Here is an 11,086-nt window from a genome sequence, read left to right as displayed (position 1 = left end):
CCTCATGATGCTTCCATGAGCCACTTCTTGAGCTTGTCCAGGTCCCTCTGCATCATTTAGTTCTTCAGGTGTGGCACTGCACCCTCAGCTTGGCGTCATCTGCACTCAATCCTTTCATCCACGTCATTCATAAAAATATTACACAGTACTGATCCCTGTACAGACCCTGAGGGTCACTTGCCTTCTCCTAAGTGTACCATGACCCTGGAAGTCCATGTGGGACAAAGTGGGTGGCATCATGTCAAGAGACAGTGCTTAGGATCACCATGGTCATGGCTAAATCTGGGATCTCTTTTTATTGCATGTGAAAAAACAGTCTGCATTTGTATCTCTCTTTTCATGTGCTGCAACTCCTGAGAAACAGATTTCCTCCAAAACAGAAAAATAATCTCAGAAAGTTTTCTTGGAGGGGTCTGGGCTTGCCATGCAGGATGTTAGGACCCAAAACCATAGATCAAAAGACACCAGATGCCTGGGATGAATCTTGAATAGATTACAGAGCTGAGAGTTTCTCCAAAGGAGAAAAATCACCTCAGGTAACATCCTGGAAGTAGTCTAGGACTGACACCTGGGATCTCTGAAATCAGAGATCAAAACATTCTAGAAGATCCCTGGGAAGAGTGTCAGAGGACTCCTGGAAGAAGCAGTTTCTATCAAACAATTATTGTACTGAATATATCCTGTATCTACTTGATCCCTTCTGCATGTGCTTAATCCAAAATTGCAGCTTGGAGCAGATTTTAACAAAATCCACACAGCCGTGTCCTCTCAAGACACATCACCGCACAACACTTGAATAATTCAGTTTCAGCAAGACGAAATTTAAATGCAGAGTAATATCACAGACAGGTGTAAAGATGTCCGTAATTTGGAAAAGGCAAACAGGGCTGAGTTGAGACAGCCTAAGTTGAATATTCTTAAATAAATAAGTTTTTTCTGTCTTGCATATCTGCATAAACGTAAGCAGCAGGATGAGGGAAGTGATCATTCCCCTTCAGTGAGCTGCTTCCTTGATTACATTTTTCTGTGGCTAAATGCATTAGAGGAGGCACAGGCTCCCAGCTTGGTTTGGTGGATATGGTGCTCACATGTCTGGGGACAGGCAACCCAAGCCATGTGACATGAGACTGCTGTGCCAGCTCCCCTCTGCCTGGGACACACACTAGCAGACAGAAAGGAGAACACAGTGAAGTTCCTCTTGCATCACCCTTAGCAGTTTATTATCCCATCTGACTTCCAGTTCTGACAATGACCTGTGAATGCCCCATGGCACCATGGTCTGAGTTGGGGGAAACATGGAGCCCTGGGGCTCAGGCTGTGCCATGATGCCAACCACCTCACAGCTTTCTGCTTCAGCTGCCCCTTTTCCAAGGGCTGGTGGTGACTTCACTTGTGGAAGCTAGATGCCACCAGCTGGGGGACAGAATAAGAGAATTAAGCAAAGCACTCCTTTTCTCACACATCTGGGGGAAGACAGGTGTCCTTCCCCTCCCAGCACAGGCTCCAGAGTAGAGCGAGTAACTCAAAGGCCATCACTGGCACCCACAGTACAGAGGTCAGCTCAGCAGGGATTATACAGTGCCCCCCAACCCCCAATGGTGGGCACAGGGGAGACCCAAATCCCACACTCTTGGTATAGACAGACAGCCTGTGACAATAAATGCAGCCTTGCAACTCAGGATGAGAGTCTGTCCAAATGTGGAATACAACACAGCTCGGCAGCTTCATCTGATCTTCAAAATGGTCTGAAAAGGCACTTCACTCTCCATCTGGGGATGGAGAACATACCTGGAAAAAACCTTAGAAAAGGAATGTTTAGAAGAGGTTCAACAGCAAGCAGAGGCTCTGCAGCACCGGCACAGCACCCTTCCCTGGCAGAGGCAGCAGTCCACATGCTAAGGTCAGCATGGAGATGTCCCATGCAACACACACCGCCACGGCCCCATGCAGACACCAGGATCCAAGACAAGTCCAGGGCCATGGCATCCCCGGCGTCCCAGGTTCAAGCAGACAGGGCTCCCTGCTCCTCCTGCCCTGCCCCAGCTGAGGATCTGGCTCTGGCTGGCAGCTGCCCAGCCAGAGGGCTGTTGGGATACAACCGGCAGAACCGCCCCAGCGTCCAGATGGGGAAGATGTTGCGGTACGCGGTGTAACTGATGGCACACGACTTGTTGAACACCCCGGCAATGTTCTCCTGGGAGACAAGCAGAGAGCAGAATGAGTGACAGGGCACTGCTGCATGTTCAGGAACATCTTGGAAAGACTAAAGATGTACCTGAGGCCAGTCCCCGTTGGGCAGCTGCTTGTCCATCAACACTTTAATGCCCCTTTCCAGCACACTGATGTCGGGGTACCTACAAAGCACAAGTGAAATGTAAGCATCTTTATGCAAACCATCTGCAAACCCTCAACCATGTGTCTGGGGAGCTCAACCACCTCCAGGCTGCCCCAAGCTTGCCCCAGGCATGCTGAGTGCTTTGGGAAGGGCTCCCCACAACCTCAAGACATTAGATATGATGAATATGGCACCATTGTCCCAGCCTGGAGGCCTGCAGTCATGATCAAAAGCTTTGCTTTACACTGGATCACAACAGTAGGCCCAAGGCCACCCAACCCAGCTTGATCTCTTCTCCCTGAGCACTGGGGCTACTCTTACCTGACAGCCATGAGCCCCAGCAGGGCCCAGCAGGTGTTGTGGATCTGTGACTCAGCACTCTGCACGTATGTGCGCTGCTCGCAGGACTCGAAATCCTCTCCCCACCCGCCATCTGCCATCTGCTTGGAGATGAGGAACTGGCAGGCCTGGGCCACCTCTTGGCAGACAGTCCTGCAGGGACGGGGGCCAGAATCAAGACAGGACTGGGGACAGAGAGTATTTGGATGCCCACAGTTCTCAGCTGCAAAGAGAAGCAGTGCCCATGGCTGGGACTGCCCTGAGAGTTTGAGGGTGAGGCAGCAAGTGCCCTGGCCATACTGCAGGCACAGGATTTGGGAGGAGCAGTCCCTGAGGCAGGAGAGTCCATGCACAACCAGGGATCTATCCAGCCCCACCACAGAGTCCTGCCCTGGCCCAGGAGGTAGGTAGGGGCAGGGCACCCAGACATCCCCTTCTCACCCGTTGTGGTATGTGTGCTGCATGCTGGCAAACGCCTCCAGACCAAACCAGGTGCCGTAGGTGAAACAAACTCCCCAGCTCCTAGGAAGAAGGGGAGAGCAGCACTGTCAGGGGTGCAAGGCCCCAGGGAGAGGCAGGCTGCAACACAGCTGTGTTCACAGAAAGGCAGAGCCAGGCACAGAGCTGCAGCCTGCCTTCCCCTATGACCCAGCCATGTCCAGTCCCACCAGCACCTGCTCCCAGCCAACTCAAGTGTCAGCAGAACTGGGACCACAGGAGCTGGAGCCACCCCAAATTTCTCTGCAACACACAAGGTACCTGTTCTACCTGGGCTGGAGGGAGAGTAATTGAGAGCAAAGCACAACAGCTAGAGAAGGATCAGCCCTTCCTTTCCCTCCCACAGATCCTGCCAGCCAGGAACTGCCATGATGATCCCTCTCACACTGGGGCAGCCAGAAGAAAACAGGGTGCTGGGAACACCACCTACCCTTCCCAGGACCCATCTGCTCGCTGCTTCTTGCGACAGAAATCCAGGCCCTTCTGCAGCGTCTCCCTGGACAGGAAAGAAGGCATCCACTTCAGAAGCAGCTCAAACTCAGTGTTTGCTTCACTGGGGGCTCCATCAGCCCCTCTGAGGCTTTGATGGGTCCCATTATTGGAGGGCACAAGAGACAAGAGCATGCAGACAGTCAGATACATTGTTCAGGTGACCATGGCAGGCAGCTTGGGACAGTGAGCCTGTCTTCTCCCCAGCCCAGCTCTCATCTCAGTGCCTCACCTGATCTCCATGGCTCGGTGCTCAGGGAACTGGCTCTGGAAGTGTCTCAGTGCCTGCATGACAGCTGATGTGCATTCCACGTATGTGTAGTCAATCATGATGTCACCTGCCAGCAGGCAATGGGTATCAGTGCCACAGCCACTGTGTGGGCAAGCCTCCAGGCCAGCCCCTGCCAGCCTGTCCCAGACCCAGGGCACACTGATCCCCTGTCAGGCACCCACTGGGCATGCTGAGCCCAGGCCACTTTGTCCCTTCACAGTGGGCAGGACAACCAAGCCCCAGAGCTCCCCTTACCAAACACCTCCGAGGGGTTCAGCAGCTCCAGTAAGTGGCCTCCTCGCTTGGTTTCATAAGTGGCAAAGCCTCCATCCGGGTTCCTCATGCTCAGCAACTGCCCAGACAAGCAGAGAGGGGGTGGTACAACCTCATGGGCAGTACTACTCCAGTCTGGCCCTAAGCCAGCTGTGAGGATAAAGTCAGACCTACAGGTCTATGGGGCTGGCAGAAAACCCAGGTTCCAAACCAGCGTGACAAAGCAAGCCAAATCTGGGCCATCACACGACATTACGTCACATAGGCAGCTCTGAATCACAACAGAGTGTTGCCACACCAGGCCTCACACTAGCTCAGATCTAACCAGATCTAATACCAGAAATAACAATTCCTTGGGCCTTGGCATCTCTTAAGAGTCCTGGATGCTTCTTGGCCTAATTTTTGCAGCTCTTACCACATTCACAGCATCAAAGAGGCGCTCAGCAGGCACAAGCTTGGCTATGAAGGGACACTTCTCATGCAGCAGCATAACTGCCTTCAGCCCCTCTGCTGTGCAATCTGCCACGATCCAGCCGCAGTCCCGCGTGCTGAAGGGGAAGCCACCCTGGAAAAGGATCAGGTGGGCTTAGGGAGCAGGATCACTTTCCCTCACCCACTCTATTTTTGGAAGAGAGCAGGTGCTGACCAATTCCTATTTCCTCTGCCCAAATCCCTCCCCAGTTATGCATCCTTGACAGACCAGTGCCAGCCATCATACCTTGTTCATATGGCGGTAATATTTCTGGTAGTCAGGTGGGTTCTCTGGGATCTGCAGGAGACAAGAAACAAGTGAGGGCAGCCTGGAGGTGCCTGGCTGCAGGACCATGAGCTGAAACCATTGCAGGTGGTTTTTCCATGTGGAAGCGGACAGTACCTGCCTTCCGCTGAGGGAAGTAGACAGGAAAGAGGTCAGCTCTGGAGCAGGGAGAAATCACCTTTTGGCCTGATTTCAGCAAGTGTTGCTAAAGCCCCCTTTGGGAGCTTGCCTGCCAGGGAACCATCTGCTTTCAATGCAGCAGCACCACAAACAAGACCTGTGACTGCCTACACATCAAGCTGCTGGTGACAATGACCCTCACCTTGAGCCACTGCTGGCCTGGCCAGCAGAAGCTGAGCTCATACAATCACTATCCAATGATCCTGGGTTTCCCAGAAGGGTGCCTCTAATGTGTCGGCACCAGACAAGATGAAGAGCAAATAAGCCTAAGCTTTCAGTTTTCCAGCTCCTCTGAGCTCAGGCAGACAACCCAAGCATCCCTGGGCCTTGCTAAGGTCCTCTCCAAGCTTCGAAGATGGTTCCCTGAAAACAGGGAGTAGAAAACAGGAGGCTGGGCCTGGGACTTTGCTAGTCAGCCCTTCAGAAGCTCTCTTCAGAAGGCAACAGATGCATCCAACAGGGTTCTGAGCAACAGCCAAGCCTGCACAGCCAGTGTGTGAGACACCACTGACCAGCTCTGCTCACCTGGGAGAACTGGAGGAACCCATGGGCGTTCTGGAGGCAGGAGGTGAATTCGGGCATCTCCTGGGCTTCTGCCTAGAAACAGATGCACAGTAAGCAGTCAGCAAGGGGCTGTAGCCACATGTTTTCCCAGCTCAGTCACAGGACACCAGGCCAGAACAGAGCTCCAAGGGGGTGCACAGCAGGAGCTCTGTTACCTGGGGACTCACGAGCAGAGACCATTTTCCCAAGGCAGCATTGAAGGATGCATTACCTCCAGGAAGGCTTGGACGGCAAAAGCAGTGTCCCAGAGCTGGGATCCATTTGTGCCCTGGAAGAGAGAAAATAGATAGTGAGAGGCAGGTGCTAGCAGCAGCCTGACCCAGCTGTGGGGACTATGGGACAGCACGTCCCTCCTGCATTACCCCCAACAGCTCCTTCCTATGTCATCCTGCATCAGGGCTGACGGGCTGGCACAGAGAGGACAGATGCAGCAGGTCAAGGGATAGCAAGGGAGCACAGAAGAAGACAGCTGCTTCAGTCTGCTCTGTGCACAGCCAAGGCAGGAGAGGTGGCTAGCATTAAGGAACAGCAGGACACAATGGCTCTGAGAGAAGCAGAGCTCAGCCCACACTGAGAATCAGGGACCTGGCTTTCTCCTGCCCTTCTCCCAGGACTCATGAGGATGGATGGAATGCCACAGGGAGGCAAACTAGCAGGACAGACAGTACTCCCTCCTGGAACAGCTGGGGGAAGTGGCAGTGAGAAGCCACCAGGCACCAGAGGTGAGATGCCAGGAGCTCAGGCCTGGGATGAACACACTATCCCATTACTCCACGGGCTGCCCCAGCACACCAGGGTCCCTTCAGTCACGGCTGAACTCCCACAGCACTTCACCTGCATCTTCATGCCGTCGAGGCCCAGCCTGTGGGAGGAGAGAGCACAGTGCTGCAGCACAGGCACAGTGGGAGCACCAGGAGGCAAGTCAGGAGTCGTGGTGTGCTGTGTCAGATGGGACACACTCAGCCCTTACCAGAGATAGTCAGGGATCCTGGAAACATGCTCCTGAAAAGCTGGGGACTCCTTCCCTTCCACGAACCAGCGAACCAGCATGTTGATTGTCTTGGAGATCTGCCAAGAGGAGTATTGTCACTGCTCTGGCTAGAGCTTCTTCCAGCTCCAAAAACATACATCCCCCCCACTCAACACAAAGCCATCCAGAGGTTGTCTCGGCCTTGATCCCAATGTGACTCAGCATAGCTGAGTCAGCAGGGCAGGTGCCATGAGATCATTACTCCAGAGCTTCCTCTGAGATCATCTCGCTGGATCTCAAGGAGAGATACTCCTCACCAGGGCCACAGTTGTCCCCATGCCCTCTGCATCTCCTGTGCCCTGTTAGCCTTAAGCTCTTGAGCATCAGGAGCAGGAAGAGTTGAGCAAGATCTGGTGATTACACGCCACACTTGCACAAGCTGGTCCTTAAAGAACAAAGGGTGAGACACCAAAGGATTAACAGCAGGTGTCCTACCGGCCCGATGCTGATGCACTTGGTGAACCTGTCATCAGCCTTGATGTGGTCGTACAGCTCTGTGACAGCTCGCTGCCGCAGGTGAGTGCTGTGGTGAGCTTCATACATGTTCATGATGGCTACAGGAGAAGAAAGGGACATACAGTGAAAAAAACCCACCCTGTGCAGCCAGATTCACTTGCTGCGGCAGGCTGCACCCCAACTCACACAACAACCATCAAGCAACAAGCATCAGGACAGAGCAAAGCTCTGCCCCGGAGTGGCCACGAGGCCCTGCTGCTCTCAGGGAGGGAGAACCCATGGATCACACAATTCCAGTCTCTATCCCAGCTGCAGGGCATACACCAGCAGCAGGGCGTAGACCCTGCAGAGCTCTGAGGGTACAAGGCAGCCTCAGTGTTCCTTGCAGCAGCTCGGCACTCACCGTAGGCAGCAGCCAGCAGCCAGCTGTGTGGGGTGTACACGTCACAGGCAGCCACGTTGTTCCTCTGTGCTGGCCAGTCTATGCTGGCGTAGTCTTGCACGTACAGCTCCTGGCACAAGAGAGCAAAGGGCAGCCTGGCCAGCCAGGAGCAGCTCCTGGGGCAGCTACTGCTGGGAGCTGGCTCAGAGACCGTGCAGGTTATGAGAGCTGCCACTGGGCAAGCCAGAGGCTGGCTCACAAGAGCATGGCCAGCACGGCAGGTGCTCACAGAGCCACGTATCCTTGTCCAGCGGGATCAGCTCCCTCCTTACCTGCCGCAAGCTCCGTATGAGCTCGTCCTCCTCTGCTGCCAAACGCTTAGCATAGCAGTAGCTCATGGGAAGGTAAACCTGGCGGCAGTGACACCAGAGCCGTGACGGATGCGCTGGAAACCATGTGGGAAGCAGCCTGATTGCAACAGAGAAAGTGCTGCTGTGAGGAACAAGGAAAACCAAGGGCCACTGGAGAGGTGTTGTGTGGAATGCCCAGAGCAGGGCTGGCCTTTCCTTGTCCCCAGCACTAGGGGATATACACACAGCCTGGCCCTGCTCAGATTCCCCCTCCAACAGGGATACTCCCTCATGAAACCACTCCAGCCCAGCCAACACATGGAAGAGAGGACCTCAAGCTCAAAGAGGAAGGAGAGAAGCTAGTTCAGTCACATGGGACGCTGAAGGCAGAGGCCTGGACTGACAGTTAATGGCATTTGCTGACAAAGCACCAGCAGCCCTTGATTTTCCTCCAGGGATAATGTCAGACACTCTCCCTCTTTGACACCCAGCAATCCTCTGAGTATTCAGAGAGGGTACAAGCAAGGCTTTAGGGACTGCAGCCTCACATGTGGCTGTCCCTTCCTGCTAGGGTGCAGTTCTGGCTGCTGGAAGATACTGGTGGCAGGCAGGGAGCACATGAAAGTATTAGGGACCCTGTGGGAAAGGCTAACAGGGCTGTGCTCTGGCATCTCCCTTGGATGCAGTGCTCAGTGCTATCCACCTGACTGGCTGGCCTGCTGCTGGCTCCCAGCTGACAAGCAGCTTGAGCCCCTCCAGTTCCTGGCTGTAGCTGGAGTTATCCCACAATTACCAGCGCCTGGGACAGCTCTGGGTGGTGGCAGGACTGACACTAGCTCCTCTCTCCACAGTGAGGGGGACACATACCACATCTCTGGGAGAAGCGTGTTCATTCCCTCCCAGCTGTAAACGTTCAAGACAGCCAGCCAAAACTTGCCCCAGGAAGGGATTCCCACAGCACCTCCTGCACAGAACAGTATCAACTTTCAGGGTTAACACAGCCATCATGCCAGCTCCCAGCTTTCCTCCCCATCACAGGGCCCACTTCTCCCCATGTTTGGGAGCACACTACTCAGGCTGGGATACATGTCCCAAAACAGGGCAAGCAGGCAATGGCACAAAAATGCAACACAACTTCCCATCATGAATTGAAAATGCAGTTACCATGAAAGGCAAGTAAGAGCAACAGTTCTTCCACTACCTGGCAGCCCCCAGTGTTCCCTGCAGCCCTCAGGTCTGGCCAGACCTCTCTCACCAGTGCACCAGCCCCATGGCTGACCTTTGCTGTGCAGGTTGACACGGGCCCGCACAACGTCAGGGTCATCTGGTCCAAGCCCCAGGATCCTCAAGGCTACGTAGTTGAGGGCTGTGCCAAACACTGTTGATTTATCTTCCACATGTCTGTCAGGAGCATATACAGAAACACCACATCCATTAGTCAGCTGTTGCCATTAGCCAGACACAAACCACTGCACAAGGCTGTTTTTATTAGGGAGGGTGAAGTGGGATGCCAGGGGTGACTTGGGAAAAGAGGGACTTGACTAATACGGGAATAAACATTGCTCTGCACCACCCTGTTGCACATGATGCTTTGGAATATGGTGCCCCAGGGGAGATGTGGCCAGATTTGATGCTACGGCCACCTCTGTGACAAACAGCATACACAGAGTGCTGCACAAGCAAGTCCAACCACCCGCAGCTATCACAAGTGCCGAGTCCCCCTCCCTGAGCCTGGGCAGATCTGACAGCAGCTCTAAATCCTGCACCTTGGAGCTGCCATCACCCAAAGAGGCATCTTTGGTACTCACAAGCCCCAGCCTCCGTCCGGGAGCTGCACAGAGCGCAGGTAGCGCACCATCTCCTTCCGGAACCCCTCGGGCAGCTGGATTTTGGCCGTGTGGCAGGTGATGAGCAGACCTGGAGGACCAGACAGGCCGGCACTGTAGAGAGCCGACCCCCAGGGCATTCACCCCCGGGCAGGTGCCCAGGCCTACCTGGCAGCAGGAACAGCGGCCCGCCGTAATCGCCCGCCCAGTGCCCATCCTCGGCCTGCAGCGCTGCGTAGAACCGCATCCCGTTGCGGGCCGCCTCCCGGGCCGAGCCGGCCGCCGGCAGCGTCTGCAGCATCGCGCCCTGTGGGGAGACAGGGGCACCTCAGCGGTGCGCCCCGGGCACGGCCCCGCCGCCCCGGCCCGGGCCCCCCGCACCGTGTCCAGCCCGAGGCTGTGCTGCTCCAGCGCTGTCTGCGCTCGCCGCTCCCCGACATCGCCTTCGCCATCGCCCAGGTAGCGCCAGAGCTGCCGCCCACCCTCGCAGCGCAGCCGCCAGGCCGGCAGCTCCGTGGCCGCCGCCGAGGGCCAAGGGCCGCCACGCCGCCGAACCGCCCTGCCGGACACGGGCACCGTGAACCGCGGCCGCCGGGACCCCGCTCCTCCCCGCCGGGACCCCGCCGCTCGCCGCCACCGCTCCCGACCCCATCGCCGGGATCCATTCACTGCCCCCCGCCAGCGCCGCTCCCGCTCTCATCCCACCGCCGGGACTCACACGGCGTCCGCCGCCATCGCCGCTCCCGATCCCCGCGCCGGGGCCGCGCCGGCTGGTCCCACATCGCCTCCCGGGCGGCAGCAATTGGCGGCCCCCGGCCCGCCCCATCTCCTCCCATCCCGGCCCGCCCCATCTCCTCCCATCCCCGGCCCGCCCCATCTCCTCCCGTCCCCGGCCCGCCCCATCTCCTCCCGTCCCCTCCTGCTATGGAACAGTGCTCGGCAAGTTGCCGGGGCTCGACTCCTTCGCCGCACATGTCTGCCCCGGCACAGGAGTGCCATCCCCCTCACAGACCCCGACAGCCGAGCCGTCCCTTTGGGTGACAGCGCCAGCCTCTGGAACGACTGTCCCAACCTCCGTGCACTCCCAAAGTCCAGGCTTGTGGTTTCCATCGATAATGGCAATACCAAAACAACGGCGGCCCAGCCCGGTGCCCAGCCCATGTGGCCACGAGGGAGCGGGCAGGTGTGTCTGGGTGCAGGGCCAGCCATGGGCACAGCGCACCCTGACCCTCAGCGTGTGCCCTCGCTCCCGTGCCCCGTGCTTCCCCGCTGCTCTGCTGGCACCACCCTTGACTCACCGTCCTCAGCTCTGCTTTCCTGGTGTCAGGACTCCTTC

At 56.3% G+C, this 11,086-nt stretch overlaps 1 protein-coding gene across 1 annotated transcript; it reads right to left on the bottom strand.

The window, feature by feature from the left end:
- Positions 1-1,871: 1,871 nt before the first annotated feature.
- Positions 1,872-10,512, bottom strand: LSS (lanosterol synthase). The gene is made up of 22 exons (XM_041487726.1): positions 10,469-10,512; positions 10,132-10,309; positions 9,919-10,057; positions 9,733-9,841; positions 9,204-9,325; positions 8,792-8,888; positions 7,907-8,042; positions 7,596-7,704; positions 7,172-7,290; positions 6,677-6,774; positions 6,541-6,568; positions 5,918-5,974; positions 5,668-5,739; positions 4,924-4,974; positions 4,621-4,770; positions 4,188-4,284; positions 3,894-3,999; positions 3,603-3,668; positions 3,116-3,196; positions 2,657-2,827; positions 2,276-2,354; positions 1,872-2,194 (listed from the first exon to the last, which is right to left on the bottom strand). The coding sequence occupies exons 1-22, from the start codon at positions 10,483-10,485 to the stop codon at positions 2,003-2,005; spliced, it is 2,274 nt and encodes a 757-aa protein (XP_041343660.1). The 5' UTR covers positions 10,486-10,512; the 3' UTR covers positions 1,872-2,002.
- Between the last annotated feature and the right edge of the window lie 574 nt (positions 10,513-11,086).

Source organism: Pyrgilauda ruficollis, unplaced genomic scaffold (assembly GCF_017590135.1).
Source record: "Pyrgilauda ruficollis isolate IOZ18807 unplaced genomic scaffold, ASM1759013v1 scaffold83, whole genome shotgun sequence".
Lineage (NCBI taxonomy): Eukaryota > Metazoa > Chordata > Aves > Passeriformes > Passeridae > Pyrgilauda > Pyrgilauda ruficollis.
This window is presented reverse-complemented; position numbering and strand designations above follow the sequence as displayed.